At 56.2% G+C, this 24,380-nt stretch overlaps 1 protein-coding gene across 1 annotated transcript in view; it reads left to right on the top strand.

Annotated features, from left to right (window-relative positions):
* The first annotated feature begins 10,131 nt into the window (after window positions 1-10,131).
* Window positions 10,132-24,380, top strand: part of CCN4 (cellular communication network factor 4) — a 28,046-nt gene continuing 13,797 nt past the window's right edge. The window contains exons 1-3 of the mRNA XM_032591990.1: window positions 10,132-10,271; window positions 17,768-17,876; window positions 21,717-21,996. Coding sequence (XP_032447881.1) covers window positions 10,132-10,271; window positions 17,768-17,876; window positions 21,717-21,996 — 529 coding nt within the window. The remainder of the gene's footprint in view (window positions 10,272-17,767; window positions 17,877-21,716; window positions 21,997-24,380) is intronic.

Genomic DNA, 24,380 nt, shown 5'->3' with positions numbered 1-24,380 from the left:
TTCTACCGAGCACTCACCATGCGCTAAGCTTGTCGGACGCACCCTGACGCAGCACTGACTCTGGCCCACGAACGGTTCAGGGTGTCTGTACCCCTCTCGTCCCAGCTTTAGAGGCAAAGAAACCAACCCACAGAGAGGTTACGTGACTTCTCCGAAGCCACACAGCAGATGAATGGGCAGGCGGCAGGAGGCAGGATCCGGCCCTGGCCTGCGCGTCCGCCACACGGGGGTGGCATCGGCCGCGCCACAAGTAATGGTGAGGCCCGAATCCCAGACAAACTCGGTCGCGAGCTGCAGGTCGTGGGACGGCCCCTCAGGAGGGGGACGGGATGAGGTGGAGCCTGAAGCTCGCGCACTGGGGAAACCGAGGCACAGCATGCTGGAGACAGGGAACGGAGATTTCTGACATCCACGGAAGGGAGTGGGAACACGGGCGCTGGAAGGAGGCCGTCCGAGGCCGCGTCCCCCCACCTCCTTCCCGAGTAAAAAGTCACAAGCGCGCGAGACGCAGAGCGCACGCGCCGGCCTGAATCTGGGCTCTGTTACTTGCTTGCTGATCTTTTAGCGCTCTGTGCCTCGGTTTCTCCAAATGTAAAGAGGCGCGAAATCAGCACACCTACCCTCCCTGCTAGGCACTCAGAGCAGAGCTCAGCGAACGGAAAATGCTTCGTGCGCGACGATTGAGTTAAAACCTCACGACGTATTTTATGGAGACGCACACACACAGATAACATGAGTTCTAGGGTGCAGACCCTGGCTGGTGGGGGCGGGGGGGGGGGAGGTGTGGAGCGCAGGGGTGAGTAGGAGAGAGGAGACAATGCTAAGTACGTACGGATGGGGCCCCGCGTGGCCCTGGCAGTTTGCCGTGAACCTTCCACAGCACCCCTACAAATAAAGTACCAAGGAGGATGGAAAGAAATACCCCCGTGTGATGTCCCCGGGCCTCATGCCTGCGAAAAGGCAGGATGTCGCCTTCACCCCACCCCACACACTCCTGCTGTCACCTGGACCTGCAGGACACTGCCCTGCCGGCCCCCACCTTTCAATTACTCCCTGGCTGCCTCTCAGCAAAGAGTTTCTGAAGATCTACTAAGCACCGCACACTCTTCCGGCTCTTTGGGGAGCACGGGGTGGCCAGACAGACACATGGGTCCTTTGTCTCCTCCTCCAAGTGTCCTCCCTTCCCTCCCTTCCTCCCTCCCTTCCTTCCCCCCTTCCTTCCTTCCTTCCTTCCTTCCTTCCTCCCTCCCTTCTTCCCTCCTTCCCTCCCTCTTCCCTCCTCCCTTCCCTCCCTCCTTCCTTCTTCTCTCTCTCCCTCCCTCCCTTTCCTCCCTCCATTCCTACTTCCTTCCTTCCTTCTTTCCTTCTTTCTTCCCTCCCTCCCTCCTCCTTCCTTCCTTCCTTCCTTCCGTCCTTCCTTCCTTCCTCCCTCTTTTCCCTCCCTCCTTCTTCCTTTCTTCCTCCCTCCCTTTCCTCCCTCCCTCCTCCCTCCCTCCCTTCCTTCCTTCCGTCCTTCCTCCCTCCCTCCTTTTCCTCTCCTCCCTCCCTCCCTCCCCCCTCCTTTCCTTCCTTCTTCTCCTTCCTTTCTTCCTTCCTTTCCTCCCTCCCTCCTCCCTCCCTCCTCCCCCTTCCTTCCCCCTTCCTTCCTTCCTTCCTCCCTCCCTCCCTTCCTTCTTCCTTCCTTTCTTCCTTCCTTTCCTCCCTCCCTCCTCCTCCCTCCCTCCCTCCTCCCCCTTCCTTCCTTCCTTCCTTCCTTCCTTCCTTCCTTCCTTCATCAAACCCATACATCCCTCACCACCTCTCCATCTGCTCATGTGCTCATGTGACCTCTCACCCACAGTAGGCCTCCGGCACGTGCTGTGCCGGAATCTGTGTGGCTGCTGGGGACACAGCACAGAGGAAGATGTGGGTCTGCTGTGGCCCTCGGACCTCACAGTCTGTGAGACCAACCAGGGCCTGTGTTGGCAGAGTGGTTGGGGAAGGAGACGGGGTGTGGAAAACGGAGATGTGGAGCCCAGCCCGGGAAAGCCTGGGAGCCGGAATGTTTCAGACGGGGGTTTCATCTCCCCACGCATGCATCCGTCTGTCCATCCGCCTGTCCTTCTACCGTGCTCATTCCTTTCTGTGTTGACTCATCTCCTCGTTCAACACGCGAGGCAACTTGGTCTACTTGAAAAAAGAGTTTGTTTCGAAGCCACACGGGTCTGAGTTCCGATCCCAGTTTTGCCCTGCACCAGCTGAGTGGCCGCGGCCAGGCCTCAGTTTCCTCATCTGCAAAAGGGCACAATGACAGTGAGATGTCAGCTGCGAGGATGAACCGAGATGGGGATTCGGCGAGGTAGCAAGTGTCGCTGGGACGTGACGGATGCGTCACAAGCGGCAGCTGGTGTCCCCGTCACCACCAGCCAGTCGTTTAGAGTTTGTCCGGCTCGTGTGTGGGAAGTGCCGGGCCCCCATTCGCCGAGGGTGAACCCAGGCACATACCCAGGCCGCCCCGTGAGATCGTTCGAGATGCTGAATCCCTGGAACAGGATGGACGTAGGACGACCCGATCATACCGGCCTCGGCTGCGGCCCATTCTGACTCCTCCGACCACGGGTGGCCACACCTCACCGCCTCCTTCACGGCCCCTGATGACGCTGTAGGTTAGGTGCTAACTCAATCCTATTTCTTTAAACAAGGGAAACTGAGGTACAGAGACGTTGCCGGCTGCCCAAGGCCCCCCTGGGAAGTGGCGGAACCGTGGGGGTACCTCAGGGGTCTTGCTTCCTAACCCACCACTCGGCCTGAGTCACCATGTCACCGCCCTCCAGGTGTCACTGGGGCTGAAGAACGGCCACTTGCAGCGGGGCCGGCCGGGCCACCGGGGGCTTCACCAGCAGGCGCAAGGGACCCGCACAGTATCGTGCTTCGGGGTCATCAGTTCCAACTGCTTGTCGCGGTCTCGGGGTTCCGCGTGGCTCCCATCAGAGAACACCGACAGGAGCTGGCAGGTCAAGCTTGCTCGCTTGGAAGTGCCCCGTCCGGACTCTGCCTTGTCACGGTTCAGAGTCTGTGGTCCCAGCCCCAGGCCTGACCCTGGCTTGGTGCGTGCCCTGAAATCACCTAGCATCTCTGAGTTTCCACTCCGTCTACCTTACGGTCATGAGAGATCTCATGGCACAGGGCCGACGGTGTCCATCAGGGGTTCGCTGAAACTCGAGGTAGCTGTTCCAGGTTTGGTTCAGTAACACTACAAAATCCCAAAGACCCAACCTCTTCTCTTTTCTGCTCCTCCAGCCTCGGCACGTTGGCTTTTCATCCTCAAGCTTGTGCCTCACGTACTCAATATGACTGCTGCAGCTCCAGCCATCAACTTTGCGCACAAGTTAAGAAGAAAATGAGTAGACCATTGTTTTTTTTCTCCTCCCAAGGGATGCCATCCCTTCTAGGAGCCCCCAGCAGATTTCTATGTCTCATTGGCCAGAATCGGGTGAGAGGCCCAGTCCGAGGCCGACAAATGGAGAGACCGTCGGAGTCACCGTTGGGGTCACGAACTCCCTCGTGCAAACCTACACCACTGCCGAGCAGCCGTGCGTGCTCCCGTATTCCCTTCGTAGGCTGCAGGAAAAGAAAAAGAGAGGAAGTAACTGCTGAGGGAAAACACAGGGCAGGGAGTCCCCTTGGATGGAGCCCAGAGATGGGACCTCGTTGGGGCGTGAGGGGAAGACCAAGGAAGCCAGCGTGGTTGAGGGGAGTACAGGCAGAGTGGAAAGAGGAGTGTGCAGGGAGGGCTCGGACAGCCCGCCGGGACTGGGGATTCCACGTGAGTCGACGGGCAGGCTCGGGGAAGCTCCAGCCAGGAGGGATCTTGGTTGGGTTTTCCAACGTTCGCTCTGATGACCTTGGGGAATGGTAGAGGACGTTGGGGGGGGCCAGAAGGGAGGCTGTTGCTTACATCCACACAGGGCTTGAGGGAGCTCCACGGGGGTAGACGGGGCCCCGGGGGAGACCCCTGCCGTGAGTGGCTATATCCAGCAGGGGGGAGGCTGACCACCCAAACCCACCAGGGATATAACAAGGGCCCAGACACGGGGAGACGGTGCCGGCACCAGAAGGCTTCTGGCTGGTGAGAGGCAAAGGAGACTCCCGTAAATTGGCGAAACCGTGGTTTTCGTTTGTCGTGGAGGGAGGGCGAGAGCCTGAGCCCCAGGGCTGAGTTCATTTGTAAATTCCTATCATTTCTAGATGGCTGCACTCAAAGCCATCCGCAGCCAAGGAGAGAAGAGTGAATGATGGCAAATGAAAACCAGAAGCAGGAACAGCCTGAAGAAATGGGAGGGAGTTCATTTCCCCCGCTGGGAGCACGTTCAGAGGTCCCCCCAACCGGCCCGCCAGGGTAACTGTATCTCTGCCTCCTCCTGGCATCCCCCCCCCACCCCGCCCCGCGATCCCCCCCCCCTCCCCACCTTCGTGAAATACCTTGGCAGGATGGCCCCGGCTCCTTCCGTGAGAATTTACTGCCCCAGTGTGAAATCATAGCCCTGTAACTTTCCCTTTAAGAGCTGTCAGAGCTGGAGAGGCTGGCCAAGCTTGGGCTGGAGGTGGGGACAGAGGGAAGAAAGGGAAAAAAGAGAGAGAGAGAGAGAGAGGCAGGAAAAGTTTCTTCAGAGGAAAATGCAGGGTTTGTCCTTAACTCTGACGTCAGATCTTGCTTTAATAACCCCCCCCTCCCCGCCCCAGGCCTGTGGGAAGAGACATATCTGGTACTCCTGATGGGCCAGGCCAGTCTCTCGGCCCAGCTCCCCCGAGAGGCGGCCGGATCCTCTGGGCTGCTCGGTAGATGCCTTTGCCCCTGACTCCCAGGCATGAGGTGGTTCCTGCCCTGGACGCTGGTGGCAGTGACAGCAGCAGCCGCGGGCAGCGCCCCGGCCACGGTGAGTCCTGCTTGGAGGGGCTCAGACAGGGGACCCAGATCCCTTTTCCAGCCGGTTCTGCGGCATGGCGGGCCAGATGAAGAGGGGCTGGAAGTGTGGGGCCGAGGAGGTGCCCACATAGAGGCCAGGGGGAGAGCTGGGGCTGCACGGGGTCGGCTGATCCCCTCACGCTTGGGGTCGGGGAAACGAGGAGGAGGCAGCCCCTGGGGGGCGGGACAAAGCAAACAGGCGATCTACGCCCTTCTTTCCCACCTGAAACGCAGCAGGAAAGGGGCACTTGGTGGAGCGGGGCGTCGGGGGCCCGGACTCCCGTGCCAGCCCTGCCCAGGGCTGGCCGTGTGACCTTGGGCCAGTCACTCTTCCCCGAGCAGCGCGAAGCGAGGAAGTTGGCAGGCGATTCGTGAAGTCTCGGGTTTGGAACATGAGTCTCCAAATGCTGGAGATACTACAAGGAGAGGAGTCGGAAAACACCGAGAGAATTTGGAAAGGGAAATGCCAGCTTTCAACAAAAGCGCCTCTCTTGAGCAAACATTGCTTTGGGCGATTTCTAACCTCAGCCGCTGGCGCCTTGGGCTGGCACAGCCATCGATAGCTTAGGAAGCGTGCACGGTGGGGCCCTGCGCATGAAGCCTGCTGCTGGGGGGGGGGGATCCTAAGGGTTCTCTCTCCTCCTCTCCCCACCCCAGGGCAACCCAAAGGGAAGGGAGGAGGGGTCTGCACCTTCGAGAAGCCAGGGGAGTAAGACACGTGGCAGAACACAGCCAGCCTGCTGGCTTTAAGGTGTACAGGCAGGTCCCGGGCGGGCAGGAGGTGGGCTTCTGGAAAGAGCTTCCGAATCCAAGATCCCACAGCCCGGGCCGGAGCTTGCCACCAGCAGTAAAGCCGAGAGACAGAGGGAAGGTGGCAAGAAAGGCTTCGTTACCCGCTCACAGGGACACCTTCTTTTGGGACCAACGTCCCCATCTGTGGACGAGGGAGCTGAGGCTCGGGGGTAAAGCTAGTCGCCAACAGTTCAAAGACGCTGGTTCCGATTCACCCAGATCTGAGGCTGAGAGCTGGCGGCCGGCCACCGCCCCGGTGCCTCTGGAGCTGGGTGACCGATGGTCCCCCAAGTGCCGTATGGTTGAGGAGGGCAGGGAGTGTATCTGTGTAATTTGTTGTGAAATCCTTTGAACCTTCATGGTGCCCCCCCATAGTTGGTGCCAAGCCTTGCTACAAAACCCAGATACTAACTTCATTTTCTTAAAGAAAGAGGGGTGCCTGGGTGGTGGCTCGTTGGTTGAGCGTCCGACTTCGGCTCAGGTCACGATCTCACGGTTTGCGGGTTCGAGCCCCGCGTCAGGCTCTGGGCTGACAGCTCAGAGCCTGGGGCCTGCTTCCAATTCTGTGTCTCCCTCTCTCTCTCTGCCCCTCCCCCGCTTGTTCTCTCTCCCTCTCCCTCTCAAATAAAATAAAATAAAAAATAAACTTTAAACATTTTTTAAAGAAATAGAACAAAGAAATGGAGGCTTAGAGCAAGTGAGGGACTTTCCCGGGGTCTCCCAACTAGTAAGTGGCCAGGGCTCAGATTTTCAGGTCTTCCCTTGCAAATCCTGCTCTTTCTTCCAGAGCTTTCCTAGCTCAGGAGGGAAACCGAGCATTCCCTATAGGCTGGGAGAACCACAAGGGGCCAGATCAGCCTTCCTTCGGGGTTGCTGTGGCTGGGAGGACAAGGGCTGGATGGAGAAGAGGTGCGAGGTGCAGGGCAGCAGGTGTCTGGGTGAGGAGGAGGAAAGGGGCCGCGCGCAGGTGCACACACACTGGAGCCCGGTACCTCCCAGACCGGGTGGTGCTGGGGAAGGGAGAGCACATCCGTTTCCACGGGCTCAGCCAAGGGCACACGCAGCGCAGCGGCCAAGAGTCCAGACAGACCCGGGCAACGGGACGGGAGGAGGTGGGCACCTCTCCTACACGCAGCCCCCGCCTGGGGACCTTCTCTGGGCACCCAACCCTACCCGGCCCACACTGGTGTGCAGATTCAGGAGCTCCCACGCAAGGCCCCGAGGGAGAGCTCTCCCGGCATCCTAACCCGGCGAGGGCTCTGAGACAGATGGCAGCCAGGTCTTTGCCTTCCAGCCAAACCCCATACACGACCATCCTTGTAAAACTGACAGATAATGGGACTGCGAGTCCTTCCAGGGGCCCAGTGGGACTGCAATGGAAAAAATGACTATGGATGCTCGTACGGAAGAAAGGGTTTGTGACAGTTGCCTGGAAAACTTCGAGGAAGCGGAGTTCTGAGGGAAGACTCGCCCTGTCAGATAGGGAAGGATTATCCAAAGGTTCTGTGACTGAAGGAGGAAGATGTCCACCAGGAGGAGACGAACGGAGGAAGCCGGGGCAGGGAGCTCGGGAGCTCGGCCAAGTCTCCTGGGAACGTGATATCCGACAAAGCCATGTTACAGATGCGACTGGCTTTTCCATCTCTGTTCATTTCTTCCTTCTAGGTGGACAGAGATCAGCCCCTTGTGCTAAGAGAGAGGGGCCACAATTAGTGGGTACTGTCACGCCCCTGCCAGGTGCTCTTTGTGTGTACGTGTAAGACCCTCCTCGGTTCATCCGACAGACGTGCGCCCGCATTTACTGAGCACCTCCTACAAGTCTCACGGCAATACCGTGAAGCTGGTGTGATCATCCCTCTTTGCGGACGCAGAAACCGAAGGTCAGGGAGATTAGGCGATTTGCCCGAGGTCGCACAGCCGGTGACCAGCAGTGACCGATGTGGAGCCTCCGTCCCGCTCTTTGCGACACAGCCTGCTGCCTCCCCCGGCCGTGTCCTCGTGCAGGAACGAGGGGCTCGCGGTTTCTGCCCCTAGGGCGCTTACAGGGCGAGCGAGACAGATGACAGCCGCCCACGTGTGGGGACGAGAGGTGGCAGGGATGGTAGGATCCGGGAGAGAGGGGTCGGGTGCAGGCTCTACCGCCGGCGGGTAGAGCAGCTTCCTTGGCCACGCTGGGCCTCGCCGTCTGCTCTTGAAGACTGGGGCTAACGACCTGGGCCCTCCCTGCTGCTGGGGAGGGACCGTGGGACTGCTCCAGGGGGGCCTCTCCGAAGCCTGTGACTAGGTGGACAAATCCTGTGCCGATAAATCCCTGGGCCCGCCTTAGGTCCGTGGTGCCCTGTGTACCGGCGAGGCCCGCATCCCCTCCCCCATATAAATGTACGTGGCGCGTGCACAGGTGTGTGTGCGCGCGCGTGCGTTAGACATCGTGGCTCGTTCGAGGGTGTAAATCGCCGAGGTGTGTGCGCGCGCGCGTGCCTAACCGGGGGGACGCGCTGCGCGTGAAACGCCAAGTCCGTCCTTCGCTTCCAGGACCCGCCGCCGGGCAGGGTGGCCCGGGACGTGGCACATGCCCCGTTGCACAGTGCGAGAACAGAAACGACAGGCCTTCTTTACGCCTCCCGTCCGTAGCTTGGGCTCCGAGCCAGCGCTTCAAACCCCACCCCCAGGCCCCTGCTCAGAGCCGCTGCCCGCGACTTAGCCGCTCTGCTCCCGGCCTGCGGCCCCCCCCCCCCGCTTGCCGCTTGCCCGGGACGTCGGGGGCCCGAGCGCGGCACGGACGGGCATTTTCCACCCGGCGAGGGCGCTCGGCGAAGCCTGGCCTTCCGGGACGGGCGTGGGAGCAGTGCTCCCTGGAGCCCCAGACCCCCGACCGCGGCCCGGGCACTACCTCCGGGGGCCTGTGTGCCGACTCACCTCCCCCAGCTTTTAGCAGAGGCCCCCGCCCCACGCCAGCAAAGCCGCCACAGGCCGGGAGGCTGCCTTCAGCTCCGTACGGGGATTTTGCGCCTGGGATTCCGCCCGGAAACCTCGGCCATCTCTCTGGGCCGCAGGGAGGGGCTGCTGCGCGCGTTGTGGTTTCCAGATGGGAGCGAGGAAATCGAGACAGCAATGGCCCAGGCTGGGCTTAGCCCCTGAGAGGGGGTGGGAGGCTTGCCGAGCACAGCCAGGAGAGCAAAGGGAGGAAGGAGGTTTGGAGCCGGGACCATATGATGCCACAGATGCCCAAGAGCGAGACTTCAGCACGTTGTACGTTCGTTCAGTCGACGCCACCGGGGCTCCCCACGCCTCGGCAGCGCTGATCGTAATGAAGGCAGACACCGATCAGGTGCTTGCTGGGTCCTGCACGTAGTGTCCTGAGCGCTCTGCACACAGCAGCTCACTCGCAGGCCACGTCTGTGAAGCAGGCATCAGTGGCCACTGGCCACATGCGGCCACCGAGCACCTGAAACGTGGCTCGTCCCGGCTGAGGGTGCAAAACACACAGCAGCTTTCAAAGATCCGCTGTGAGCACGGGACGTACAGTCCTCCCTGTAATTTTTCTACTGACCCCACGGTGAAATGAGAATACTTTTCATATATGGGGTTAAAGAAATACGAAGCTAACGCTCACTGATTTCTTGTTAGTTTCCAGCGTGGCTCCTAGAAAATGTAGAATTCCGTAGACGGCACACATCGTGTTTCGCGAGACGGTGTCGGCCGGGCAAGACACGAGGGCACATAGATGGATTTTCATAGGTGGAAAGGGAAAGATGTCGAGGGCTCTACCCACCCCAGCTTTTCCACTGAGCCCGTCTCTTCATCTGTGAAAAGACAGCGTATTCGTACTTGCTTCCACGGGTTATCGAGATGATTAAGGAGTGAAATACAGATGAAGTACAGAAAGCCGCAGCACCCCCAAGGGGAAGTGGGGAACCGATTCCCTTTCCCAGCTTGAGCTGCGGCGCTGGCTGCAGAGAAGTGCCAGGTCTGAGCAAATGAGCAGGGCTTGATAAAGACCGTAGGCCGGGCCCCGGGTGGGCAAGAGGAGGGGCAGGCTTCCTGGTGGGTTGTGCTGGGCTCAGCGCTGAGCTGATCTCCTTGAAGCTCCCAAGGTCTTCACATCCTGGCGAGCTTCCCAGGACATTTCAAGGGAGTCAATGAACACATTTGGATTATCACGGAGAGGGAGAAATACTAATGACGATGGTGATGATGGTCGAGGCGCCGGGGAATGACGATGCTTGTAGCCGAGACTTAGACCTTACGACCCCGAGTCCCTTGCTACCGACCCCGGTTTTCATAGCCCATCCACTTACTGTTACATGGATGCTGACAGCTTTGCTGGGCACCCAGCCCCTTCCCATTTCCAGAGATGCGGTGAGAAGCTGTGGCCTTTGTCCCCAAGGTCAAGTATGGCTCGCGTGTTGGAGACAAACTTTTACCCCAGCAGACGGCATTGCAGCGAGGAATCTGAGGGGAAGCTCCGAAGGCTGCAGGAGAAAAACACCAGTTCCAGGGCTCTGAGCCTGCATTCCTGGGAAGAGGCCCCCAGGTATCGTGCACATTAACTGGCACCTTGGTGATTCTTACGCACACCTGATTTCAAAAATCGTACCTGTCCCTCCTCCAGCCTTGACATCCTGTTAATCTGCCCTCCTGCTCCTCCTCTCTGAGAGAGGCAGGGGGTGGGGGGAGGGAGACAGAAGCAGAGGAGGAGGAACCAGGCCTCTCAAAACGTGAATAATGAATATCCCAGGGGATGGGACACAGTCTGAGCCCACCCACCCCAAGGACCCCAGCCTGGAGGCAAGTCCAGGCTTGGGACATCGAGGGTGGATCTGCTGAGCCTTGGTGGGGGTAGGAGGGGGCGGTTAAGGAATTGAGAGCCCAGGTCCTAAGAAGAGGAAGAGAGGGGTCCAGCCCAGCCCCCCTGGGAATCCTGCGCTGTGTCTCGTAGGTGAGAGAAAGGGCGTGTGCCATGCGGCTGCCCAGGGCAGGAATGCGCAAGGGGGTGAAGGCTAGAAGAATATCCTGAGAGAGCTGGGGCCACCATCCACCCTTATGTCCCCTCCCAGTGCCTCCGTCCGTCACTCCTCCCAGCTGTCAGTGGGGGCAAGGCCCTCCCTACGGTACCTCCAGGGGTTTCCTGCGGCCTAGAGGTCTAAGTCCCCGCACGCAGCTTGGAGGGAAGAGAATGCCATCAAAATGATCTGGAGTAAAGGGGACCATCTTGAGCACCTTACTCAACCTTTTTGAGCCTCAGTTTCCTGTGACACAGGGACTTACGCTCTCTGAATGTCACTGTGCCAGGGAAGGAGCTGGGCGCTGCCTGAATACTACCTTACTTGCTCCTCTGAGTCTCGCCAAGCCTGCTTTCCAGCCTCATCCTCTGGGACCGCCTTCGCTCACCTCCTCCCCTGCTTCAAGGGCCACGTTCCCAAATACTCGCATGACCTCACTCCTGTGCACATGCCCCTGCTGTTCCTTCTGCCTAAAATGCCTTTCCCCCTCTTCCGTGTTCTTGCCCAGGTGGAAGGACACACGTCATTCAACAGGAGCTCTCTGCGGGCCTGGCCCCACGTACGAGCCACCCTTCCTCACGCTCCTTCCTCCCGCAAGGACAGACCCCCGGGCCTTGGCATGTGCCGTGCCCTACCCCCCGGCCTCGCTCAGGCTTTCTCCCTTCTAGACCTGCAACTTTCCCCGCTCAGCTCGGCTGTCACCGCGGGTACAGCCCCTAGGGTATAGGGGCCTAATGCATGCCTTGTTGGTTGAATGAATGAGTGAAGAAAACCAGAAGGGCGGGGCAGGCTGTGTATAGAGGGGACAGGGAGGCAGGGAAGGCACGAAACTGAACTTTCTGGTGGAGGCTTTGTGCTAGGGAAGCTGGAACCCAGGGCGTCTCACCTCCAGGTACGGGCCTAGGAGCTGAAGACGCCTCTCCCCGCCCCATCAGGCAGAAACTCCCTCTTCCCTGGAACAGGTCTGACCTCAACAGATGGCAGTTTCTTCCACCCTTGTCTGTGTTGGCTATGGCTCCAGGGCCGGCCCCCTCCCTGCTCACCCCATGGCCACCGTCACTTCCAGGCCTGGGGCATGGAAGGCTCTCAGTTCCTTTGGGGGAATCACATGAACTGGAAATTGGGCAAGAGAAGGGTCCCTTAGAGGTCTGTGGAGGACTGTGAGACCCAGAGTCAGAAGAAGTGAGTGCGTAAATTTCTTGCCGTGTCTCTTAACCTCTGTGGGCCTCGGTTTCCCCGTCTGTCAAATTGAGACCGTGAGGGCTGATCTCACAGGGTTGTTTGGATCATCACCTGACACCGTGGGGTGGCTGACTCAGGAAAGACCCCTCCTTCCCCCGGGGGACGCACATGTCCCAGGCATGGCCCTTAAGGTCCTCTGACTGTGGCCCCAGCCTACCATCTCCATAGCTCTGAACCCTAAACCCCAGTATTGACCCCTGTTCATTCCTGTGTCACATCGCTGCCACCCGCATGGCCTTACTCCTGCTGTTCCTCAGCTTTGACGTTCTCTCTGCCCTCCCGGTCAATTCGCGCTCATCCTTAAGGACACAATGCAAAGAACGCCTCCTCCAAGAAGCACTCACTCCTTGCTCCCATGCCTCTGCCCCTGGCCTTCTTATCATGTTCTCCTAGCCCTCATTTAGAGTCTGCTGAGGCCCTGCACAGGTTGGCCCCTGGGTTCAAATCCCAACTCTGCCATTTGCTAGTGGCCTTGGGCAAATTATCTGACCTTTCTGTGGTTCAGTTCACTCCTCTGTAAATTGGGGAAGATGATTGTAAAAGCAGCCCGCCTCTTAGGGTTATCGCAAGGATTAAATGATTTACATAAGGTGTAAATGAATAAAAGAGGCATAAAAGGCGAAACGCAGAATCCCATGTAGACCTTGTGTTGATCTTGATTCAGAGAAACCATCTGATTAAAGAAAAAAAAAAAAAAAACCTTGGAGACAATCAGTGCAATTTGAATAAGGACTAAGGACTCATGGTTGAAGTTGGTAACAGGTGAGAGAGCCCGTATGGCTCTCCCGACTTTGGTAAATGCGTACACGTGTCTCCAGCAAAGAATGAATGGGTTCTGTAAAAGTTTTTTATGTTTATTTATTTTTGAGAGAGAGAGAGAGAGAGAGACAGGGCATGAGCAGGGGAGGGGCAGAGTGTGAGGAAGAGGCAGAATCCGAAACAGGCTCCAGGCTCTGAGCCATCAGCACAGAGCCCGATGCGGGGCTCGAACCCACGAACCGCGAGATCGTGACCTGAGCCAAAGTCGGACGCTCAACTGACTGAGCCACCCAGGCGCCCCCGGAATGAACAGGTTTTGAAGTTGTTAACATGAATAGTGCTGATACGAACGCTTGCCCCCGACACGTGTGCCAGCAAGGGTTAGCGGTCATTAACAGTACTGTCACTCTGTCCCGGAATACAGCAAACGCTTCCTATAAAAGATCAGATGGTAAATATTCTAGGCTTTGTGGGCTATAAGGTCTCCGTGGAGTATTCCTCTTTCTTTTTGTTGTTGTGTTTTACAACTTTTTAAAAAAAAATGTGAAATCCACTCATTCCCCCTTACAAATCGCAACGGGCCAGATGTGGTCAATGGGTTGAAGGTTCCAACCTTTGTTCTATAATGCAGTTACCCTTTCTATATTCCTGTCTCCTCAGAAGGCTGGGGGTCCCCTGAGGCTTTGTACTTGGAATTTAGGAGATGTTTCATATGTGTTTGATGAATGAATGAATGAATGAACGAACGAACAAACGAACACACGAGGGCTTGTTATTTGGAAAGAAGTCTGGCTTCCTGACCCTTCAACCCTGTCATATAAAGTTGAGATCCCCCCCCCCCAGAAACTCACAAGACTGCATGCTTATACATTTTTTTAAACATTTATTTATTATTGAAAGAGAGAGAGACAGAGTGTGAGCAGGGAAGGGACAGAGAGCGAGGGAGGCACAGAATCCGAAGCAGGCTCCAGGGTCTGAGCTGTCAGCACAGAGCCAGACGCGGGACTCGAAATCACAAACCGTGAGATCGTGACCTGAGCCGAAGCCGGACGCTCAACCGACTGGGCCACCCAGGCGCCCCAAGACTGCATGCTTATAAAGCCGATTAGCAGAAAATCTCAAAAGATCTTCCACATCCCATGACACGCAGCCTGGCCAATGCCGAGTCAGCCGCGGGGCCTTCTATTCCCTGGAAATCCTGCAATCAGAGCCAGAGACGGGCTTGGAGGGCTCTGGACAGTGCTGGGTCCTCCCACACTCAGGCCAGGTGACGTTAGGGACTGGGAAACTAAGATCTTTCGAAGACAGGCCTCCCCTGCAGGGCAGCCCCCCCGCCCTGGGAACAGGCGTATAGACCCCTAGGGGTTCTCTCCTACAAGGAGCTCAGGAAATAGGTGTCCCCCACTTACACTGTGACTGCCGCATCAGGGGTACCAAATGTGAGAACAATGGGGTGGGGACAGCAGGTGGGCCCAGGCCACAGGGGGCCACATTCTTCTACTCCCCCACCTCAGGGCCCTCTTTTCAGTGAAGGGGTGAACAGAAACTGCTTCCCAGCAGCACAGCCCCTTCCTGAAGCCCCCCCAGAACACGGTTGGGGTCCGCTCACGCCATTTCTGTCTCAAGCCTGCCCCCTTGTGGAGCCTCTGGGTGCAGCCTCCCAAATGCGGCTGAGCCAGGCTGTAGGACCATCCCTTCCGGTGGTCTGAGCACTTGCCCAGGGCAAGCCAGGCACGGTGCCGGGGACTAAAGAGGCAGGAAGAGACAGCTCATCCCTGAAAACCCCCATGACGGGGGTCCTTGGCAGCTTGGGCTCAACCCCATCACATTCCTCACCACCCCGAGCGGTAGTCTTGAGGCTGTGCCCTTTCCTCTCACCCCGGTGTCCCTGTCACCGATGAACCACACTCACATTCAGAAGGGGGTGGGGTCCACTTTATCATCAAGCAGAAATCTCAGTTCCCTAGGCACCCCACCCCGCCACGGCCAGCCTCCCACTTCCTGCCCCCTTGCCTGTTGCCCGGCGTTCTTGGAAAACCGACGTGCGAGTCAAATCGAACACTGACTTGTGCCTGAGGGCTGGAAAACACCCTGAAACCCATAGTTCCTGCTCATCTTTAAAAAAAAATTCTAACATTTATTTATTTTTGAGAGACAGAGAGACAGCATGAGCCGGGGAGGGGCAGAGAGAGAGGGAGACACAGAATCCGAAACGGGCTCCAGGCTCCGAGCTGTCAGCACAGAGCCCGACGCGGGGCTCGAACTCACAGAGCGTGAGATCGTGACCTGAGCCGAGGTCGGACGCTTAACCAGCCGAGCCAGCCAGGGGTCTCAGTTCTTCCTCATCTTTAAACAGCATCTCAAAACTACTTTTGCAGCATTTCCTACAGGGGCTTTCATTCCCCCCCTCCCCCAGTTTTCATCAGGTTAAATTTGTCCAGTAAATAGTACAACTGAAGGGATCAATCCATTTCTTCTAATCTGCTTAGTGACCACCCTCTTTGTCGAGAGGGCTAAGTGACACAGTCTTCACCCATTCAGGCAAGCTGTAACGAAATACCACACATGGGGGGCTTATAAACAACGGAAGTGTTCGAACGAACATTCGAGGTGGGGGTCGGGAATCTGTATTTTAACAGGGTCCGTGGGCTCGCTGTTCTCTGCTGCATGTAGAACTCCGTGGAAAAGTTGGGATATCTGGGGACCCTGACTGCCCACCTGTGTCTGTTCAAGCCTCCGGGTGGTTCTGACAGGCAGCAAAGTCTGGGAACCGCCGTGGGAAGCGCTTCTGTTTGTAGTGGGTGTGTCCGAGCTGTCTGGGGAAGGGGGCAGGGCTTGGGGCCGGCTCCTGTGTGTTCTGGGGAATACGGGGAGAGGCTGCAAAACCCAAAGAAAGTGGGAGCTTGGTAAAAGCCTCAGGGGGTCCCAAGGGCCCAGCCAAGCACCCTGGGGTTCCAGGAAGAGCCTCGGCCCCCAAGGGGAAGTCCTAGAGAGAGGGGGACTGTGGCTTTGGTGGTGATTCAAAGGGAGGCCGGAGGCTTCAAGCACGGAGATTAGAGTCAGACCCTGCAGGTTCAATCCTTCTGCCAGTCGCTGCCCGTGCACCTGGGCAACAGCCTGGCCTCCCTGAGTCTCAGTTTCCCTACCGGTTAAGGGCGTGGAGTGCTTGTTGCACAAAGGGTTGGTATGAGGCTTCACTAACCGAATGCACGGAATGCGCTCAGCACCGTATCTGGCACATTTAATGCCGAGCGCTCAGCACCGTATCTGGCACATTTAATGCCGAAGATGCCTGGCATTAATTATCAAATTCGCCTGCCTGGGCCCCAGGATCGGCTGCGGGCACCCCTGGCATGGAAGTATAAGGTCTGGGAATTAAGAGCCTGGAAAGGCGGCACAGTGAGACCGAGCCCCGCGAGGACAGGGCCTCTGAGGGACCCACCGCGCCAGCCCCGTCCAGCACGGGGCCCGCCCCGCTGTAAGTGCCCAGGAAAGATCCTTCCGAAAGGAAACCGTGGGCTTCACGTCCGGCTTCAAATGGGCAGGTGGGTCAAAGAGGAGTTCTAAGGTGCGTCCCAGCTGGAACGCTCAAGGGCCCTTCCGAACGAGTCTGGTCCTCAGCCCGGCTCAGTCTGGTCCCCACCCCCGGCTCAGCAGCAATTATCAGCTCCTGATCTCTCCTGCCCGCTCGGCCCCAGGACAGTAGCTCGGGCTAGAGTTCATGCAGGAAGCAGGACTTTGAAGGAGGGCGCCGGGCCGCCGGCCCTCACCTTTGGCAATGACACGGGCGCCGGAGGTCTCCGGGCGCCACGAAGTGCGATCCTGAAGGGACGGACCCTTCACACGGGTCCCTGTGATATCCCAGCCTCTGGATATTTGCTTTGGTTAGGTCCGATGGGAGCATGTTCCCAAAGACCACGGGAGCTCGGTCTTTCCTGCGGGGGGTGACTGAAGACGGCCGAAGGGCCGGGGGCTCCAGACCTCCGGGTAAGGCAGACCTTAGTTTCATCCTGGATGTGCCCCACCCGCCCCCCACCCGCCCCACCCCCGACTAGCTGTGCGGCCTTCACAGCCACTCAGCCTCGCTGAGCCTCCGTTTCCTCTGCTCCGGGGACAATTAGTAGGCCTGCCTTGTGATTTGTTGAGGGAACCATATGACAGGGGGCAGAAGAACCTCTCCACCGAGAGGTGAGCACTCAGTAGATACTAGCTGCGATGTAAGGGCCTGTGTGTGTGCGCATGTGCACAGGGAAATGGACAGTACATGGCTCCCGCCCTCAAGGGAGGACAGTGTCGTGGGGGCAACGTACATTGATTCTTCCATTCATTCTATTGATAGATGTTTATTGACACCTACTCTATGACAGGCTTTGGAAGGCCTGACACCCTCCTACAGCCCCCAGCCGGGAGGAATGTCCAGATGCTTCTTGATTACCTCCACTGACAGTGGTCTCACTACCTTATAACTGATTTCCTTCCATTAGAAAATTCTCCACGTACAGTAGTGGGACAAGCACGGACCCAACAGATTTGGGTTTGAGTCAAGTTCTACCACTTCCTGCGTGTTAACCATGAACAAGTCCCTTTGCTGACATACACAATGGAGACCGCGATACCAACCGCTGTGGGGAAGACAAGACAGGCCACAATAACTGAGACCCGGCTCAAGACTGGCCCCTGGCGGCCACCAGAGCTGTGGTCTGCAATGGAATGGACTGGCTAGGACAAGCCAGGAGCTCTAGCCGCGTGGTGCTTGGGCCCAGAACCTTGGTGGGTGGGGGTATCTAGTCGTAAGAACATCATTTTACAACAGAGAAAACCAAGGCTCAGCAAGTGAACTCTCAGAGTCTCTTGGACAGTATGTTGCAAAGACTAGATGTGGCCCAGGGTGACGTTTCTAAAATACACATCTGTGCCCCCATCTTTCTCCTGCTAACATCCTTCAACAAATCATCGCAGCAGACTCCAGCCAAAAGCCTGAGACCTTAGCCAGGCATTCAAGACTCTCCTTGATCTTTGTGCCCAGCGACCTCATTGGCATCTATGAGGCGGTGCCCATGTGCTTGCGTCTGGGGCACGGGGAGAATCGTGGGGAGCTGGTGCAGGGTGCGGGCAAGAGGCGGGAGGAGATTGAGGTCTGTTGGCCTCGTGGGTGGTCAGTTAGTGAGAAGAAGGTTGTGTCTCATGCACCCTTGCTTCCTTTGAGTCTTGCACAAAGCCTGGCACGTGGTAGGTGTTCGCGAAGCATCTGTTCCCGTAGAATGCGCGAAAGAGCGGATGCACATGTCCCCAACTCAACAGTCCACCCCTGAGGGCAGGAACCACCTGCCACCCCTCTGCTTCCCTGCGTTGCACACACACACACACACACACACACACAGAATTCATCCTCAGGAGGGGTGTGCAGGCACAACCCCTGTGGTGTCAACGCTGGACGAAGCAGCAAGGATTCAGGGGGTTTCACACCAAATGCGGGAGTCCTCAGGCCCCCCATGCACTCCGGGTACCTTCTCCTCTGGACTGAGGGCTAGGAGATTTCCCACCAGCAGATGGCGCCAAGAGCCAGGACTGGGTTAAAGATGCCCAGAGCCCATCCCTGGCAGCCCCACGTCCCCTAACTGGCTTCCCTCAAGGAGCTGTGTGTCCCGGGGCTCCGGGTAGGTACTAAAATGGAGGCTTCCTCCTTCCCTCCCTCCCTCCCTCCCTTCCTTCCTTCCTTCTTTCCTTCCTTCCTTCCTTCCCTCCCTCTCTCCCTCCTTCTTCCTTCCTTCCTTCCTTCCTTCCTTCCTTCCTTCCTTCCCTCCCTCTCTCTCCTTCCCTCCTTCTTCGGCCTTCCTTCCTTCCTTCCTTCCTTCCTTCCTCCTTCCTCCTCCCTCCCTCCTCCTTCCTTCCCTTTCCTTCCTTCCTTCCTTCCTTCCTTCCTTCCTTCCCTCCCTCTCTCCCCTTCCTTCCTTCCTTCCTTCCTTCCTTCCTTCCTTCCTTCCCTTCCTTCCTCCCTCTCCCCTCTTCCCTTCCTTCCTTCCTTCCTTCCTTCTTCCTTCCTTCCCTCCCCTCTCCCTCTTCCTTCCTTCCTTCCTTCCTTCCTTCCTTCCTTCCTTCCCTCCCTCTCTCCTTCCTTCCTTCCCATGAGGGAAGGAGGGAAGGAGGAAGGAAGGAAGGAAGGACAGAAAGAGAAAGAAAAGGAAGGAAGGAGGAAGAAGGAAGGAAGGAAGGAAAATGAGAAGAAGGAGAAGGAGGAAGGAAAAGAAGGAAGAAGGACGGAAAGAGAAGAGAAGGAAGACAGGAAGGAAGGCGGAGGAAGGAAAGACGCAGGCAAGTAGCAGAAAAGTGAACTCTACCGCTACAAACAGTGAGGCTGCAGTCATAAGTCATTACTTGCTTGAATTCTTCCCTCTCCCTCTTCCTTCCTTCCTTCCTTCCTTCCTTCCTTCCTTCCTTCCTCCCTTCCTTCTTTCCCCTTCCTTCTTTCTTTCCTTCCTTCCTTCCTTAACTTGGAGACCCAGGTGACTATATGGAGAAGGGTCCCTGCCAGGTTATAGCCAATCCCACCTCAGCTCAAAGTGAGCCCTATGCTCCCCGCAAGCCCTGTGCCGAGCCCTGTGGGGGTGGGAGAGGATGCCCAACCAAGAAATGCAAAGGAGAAGTCATGCTTTTGAGCATGGGACACCAAATCAAGGGACACCGAAGCCCCTGGGGTCAACAGTCCCCTGTGCACCCAGTCCACTAGGCAACACTTACAAAGCCCTGCAGTGCTCACATTCTAGTAGAGAAGGAACACCTCGAACATCGTCTGGGGGAGGCATGGAAGGCTTCCTGAAGGACAGGGCTTTTTGTTTCCTCTGCCGTGTGTGCGTGTGCGTGAGTGTGTGTGTCCTGAGGGCCTGGGGACGGGTCAGAGACAGTCCCTGAGACAGTTGCTTACGAAGCTCTGAGCCTTCTAGTGTCACAGACAGATGAGGGAAATTCTCTCCACAGAGTCAGAAAGAGGTAAATAAGTGTGCGTACCTCCGGTTGGCTTTATTGATGAGGGGGGTTGGGGTTTTATTGTGTCACACTGTGTTTATGAGGAAAAGCAAGCAGGGGCAGGGAAACTTATGTCCCTCCGGTAGAAAAGGGCACGACTGAGCCCCGAAACCAAACCCAGAGGTGACGAAAGCCTCAAATCAAGGTCTGCCTATTTGATTTTGAAGGGCCCTTCGTTTGTTAAATCGATTTTTGCGGCACCTATTATGTGCCAAAGCCATAACCAAGAGCCCCGCCCATCCAGCACCTCAACCTGGATCATCTCACCTGGCCGCTGGTCCACACAGCGAGGCGGACTTCACTCCCCTCGACAGAGCCATTTCCTGCCCTTCCCGAGAGCCCCCGGGGCTCCCCTGGGATGCCCGGCACTCTGCATACAGGCTTGCATTGTAATAACTCCCCTCGAATGTCGGTCTCTCCCCGAAGCTGTGGGTGCTCCAAAATCAAAGAAGGTTTCAGTTCATCTTCAAATGCCTAACACTTGAGAGAGGCTGTGAGCTGGCTCAGCTGGGGGTGGGGGGTGGGGGGTGCAACTACAAGAACCCAGAAGGCAAACGTAAAGGGCATAGAAATTAGAGTCACAAGAGTCGCGTGTATCTCGGTCCTGACCCATACTGTGTCACCCTGAACACGTCCGTCTGCCCTTTTGGGTCTCAGTTTCCTCCTCGGGAGAAGGGAGGACGAATCTGTCTGAATCCGTCCACATGTGCAGTTCAAAGGAAGAAATGCAGATCTCTAAGTTCCACAGAGCAAGGCTTCCTGGGTTCGAGATAGAGGGACTGGCCCCGGGGCCTGACCAGCCCCACCTTGGCCCCTCACAGAAGCCCTGGTCCCATCTTTGCTTGGACCTTGGAATTCTGGAGTCACGGTTGAGAAGTCCTGGATGGGGTCCTCCCCAGCAGGGACCACGCTGGCCTGGGGGTGGGAGAATGGCCAGAAGCTGGCTGCACGCTCTCTGTCCTCAGGCAATTCCCCTTCTCCCGGGGCCTCAGTTTCCTCCCGTATGAAGAGGGAGGGTTCAGGGAAAGAGCCAGAGGAGGTGGGAAGGTGACTGGCTCCCAGAGGTGCAGGCGGCTTGAAGCTCCCAAACTCAAAGACACCCCAGAGCCGCCCGCCGTTGTGTCCACCTGGGATGGCTTTTGGGACCTGTCCCCGCCCCCCTTCCCGGCTTCCCGGTGTTGTGTCCCTCATATTTTCAGGATGAAGATGAACGTGTGGGCTGGGGGATGGGAAGGGGACCCTGGGAAGCACGTGGGTGGGGGGACTCCCCTCTGCAGGCCTAACACTAGCCACAGGGGCTAACTCCCCTCTGCAGGGGCAGGGAGAGCCAGCCCCCGCACCCCGTAGCCTTTCCCTGGTGCTCAGAGAAAAAATAATGACGATGACAGCAGTAATGATAATAATAATAATAATAATAATAATAATGTCAGCTGGCTAACACCTGGTGTCAGATATGAGTCACCTGACCCCACAAGCTGCCAAGGACTCGGTGGAGTGAAGAGGGTGGCTCTCTGGGCCGCAGAGGCAAGGCGGTAGGATACGGGCCGCGCCTTGCAATCTGACTAATCAGAAGGCATTCGCTCCTCAGAGCTTCAGCTCCCCATCCGTGAAATGAGACGGGCTCAGTGCCCTCCCAGGTTATGGGGCGCTCGAGAAGGGAAGGAAACACACATGAGGCTTAGTGGGGCCAGAGTTCTGACATGGAATCTGGGCCCCACCTCCTCCAGCAGGGAGACTGAGGAAATTGGCTTGACTTCTCTGACCCCCTGGCTCCTCGGTCCTTCCTGTTTGCTTTACTGAAGGGAAAGGAGATGTCCGGCTCTCAAAAACAGGGTAGAAAGACATAATTTTACGTATCCCTTTTAACACCACGAAGAAGAGAAGGTGATCGCTGGCCCTTTGGGCTTTGAACCCCTGCCTGGCAGTCCTTTATCTCTGCTGTTCCCCCACAGGCCTTCTCTCCAGCCCCCACGGCCATGGCCTTCACCGCAGTGCCACTGGAGGATACATCTTCACACCCCCAGTTCTGCAAGTGGCCATGTGAGTGCCCGCCGTCCCCACCCCGCTGCCCGCTGGGGGTCAGCCTCATCACAGACGGCTGTGAATGCTGTAAAATGTGTGCTCAGCAGCTTGGGGACAACTGCACAGAGGCAGCCATCTGTGACCCCCACCGGGGCCTCTACTGCGATTACAGTGGGGACCGCCCGAGGTACGCAATAGGAGTGTGTGCACGTAAGTGAGACCCTCCCTACCTTCTGGCCAGCCCCCAGCACCCCCAGCTCTAGCCCTCACCCATAGCCCTTTCCCTGGCCAGGCTCCTGCACCACCCCCCCCGCCATTCTAGTCCATGATCAGAGGTCAGAAGCTAGGCCCTTCTTGAGGAGGGAGGGACGCCTGCCTTCCACTTGCCTCCAGAACCTGGCTTCCTTCTCTCTTCTCCAGCTGGGAGTTACATCCACGGCTGACTGGGGGAAGGGAGCCACCAGGAAAGACCTAAGCATGGTTTCATTCTTCTAGTGGTAGACACTTTGTGGGATGCCTGGGCCTCCCAGAGGTACCAAAACCCATCAGAGTTCCAGATGTTCCAGTAATATTCTAAATTTAAATAATATGGTTTTTAAAAATCCACTAACCTTGAAAGAATCAAATCCAGCAGCCTGCAATCATCCCTTTCTATACACCCATGTTCCTTCTGTAACTACAGTCACTTTTAACTTTTTAGCCCTTTCTTCTGGTAGTTATCACTATGTAATATATGTCTTCTCTGGTAACTTAATTGGATTAAAATGCCAATTTTGGATAACCCCTCAATGCTCCCACATGTTAGCTGATGACTTAACTCCTCAATACCACCTGATACATCCCCTATCTTCCAGTATCATTTTCATAATTTTTGGCTATACAATAGTCAGTATTTACAATATTCTGGCTAGTAAACAATGTTGCTGAAGCATGAGATATTGTACTTGTTTGAATTTCCTTTCTCATGAAGCTTTTTGGTTTTCCTGGGGTTCTAATTGCCTTTGCTTTTTCTTTACCCTTGGTCTTTATAATATCCTCATGCTGGGGGAAAACAACTGTTTGTTGTTTGTTTGCTCTTCAAGTGCTGTATCATGTCCTTTTTTGTTCCCAGGGACTTCTTTACAAGGACTTTCTGATCTCATGCTTCTACCTGGAATGATAGTCACTTAGCTTGAATCATCTAAGCATTTATCCAAAATACATGACCCAGCATGATGAAAAGAGGTAACTAGGCATCATGACGCAGCAGCCTAACTTCTGAAAAATTACACAAAGCCTCGTAAACCCAAGAACCTCTTTCCTCCCTTAGTGCTGAAGCAAGACTTCTCCATAACTGTGACCCCATATGCACCCAATTACATGTTCACGCGTAGTACAGGCTCTCATCCTCAGCTAATCTACTGTATCTCCTGAGGTGGGTTGTTGATGAGGGTTATGCACATAATTCCACATCAAACAATCCTACCTGTGCCTCACAGTTAATTATAAGCACTGTCTACTCTTTTATCATTGGTTCCTGCTTCAACTATCATAGCAAGTCATCTGCCTTTAGCTTTCCACGTAACCACCCTCGATTCTCCCATCCTTCTACTTTTTTTGCCCCCTTTTATTCAGACTCATTATTAGCCCCACAAAACAGTGTGTTTGTTCAAAGAGAACTTGCCGCGCCACCTGCACAGAATCATCTGATGTGTCGGCTAAAAACATTGCCCTTGAGCCCGACCCCCAGACATACTGAGTAGAATTCTCTAGAGGTGAAGGTGGTGTCTGCACCTTTAACAAGTTTCCCGGGTGATTCTCATGCATACCCAACTCTGAGACTGCTTATAGAGAGAGACAGCTGTATAGTTTTCTCCCCATACCCAGGTGAGGAAAGCTGGCTGAGCCTTCCTCCACTAGAATCCCTTCCAGCTATATGAGACTGTTTCATCATTTCTTTCCCCTTTTGGAAGCTGTTATTCCAGGTCATTAAAAAGGGAACTCAGTTCACTGTTATCACTCTAATGTCTAAAGCTGCACAGACATCTTGCTATGTGCCAGGCACCTCATCTTTATAGACATTCTCTCATGGACCCAGAGAGGGTGCAGGCCCTGAAACTGCCTTTCCCCCACCAGAGGCCTGGAAAACTGCCTTCCCAATCCATACACACCCCCTATCTCTTTGTATCTCAGGTCCTGCCTTTGCTCACGATAGCCTCTTAGCTCCCCCTCACCATGAGCCCCTGTGTATTTCCTCTCCTTTTATCTGGAAAGAAAACTGGTCCACAGATTTTAATAGATATCCCACCTGCCAAGGGTTCCCTGGTCGCATCGGTTTGCGGACACTAGAATAAACAATGTTGAACAAGTATACAGAGCTTCTGATAGGTTTTAAATGTTCACGTCCACTGTAAAATTCCAAAACGGGAGGCACCAGAAGAAACCCTATTTTTGAAACGTAAGTGCACAGGGAATTGTTTTGTCCAGGTAGATGTTAACTACTCACCCACCCCACCACACACACATGCACACTCACAGATACACACATTGCATGCATACGTGTGTATACACACACACACACACACACACACACACCCCTCACTAGTATTCTACCA

Source organism: Lynx canadensis, chromosome F2 (assembly GCF_007474595.2).
Source record: "Lynx canadensis isolate LIC74 chromosome F2, mLynCan4.pri.v2, whole genome shotgun sequence".
NCBI classification, from domain to species: Eukaryota; Metazoa; Chordata; class Mammalia; order Carnivora; family Felidae; genus Lynx; species Lynx canadensis.
This window is presented reverse-complemented; position numbering and strand designations above follow the sequence as displayed.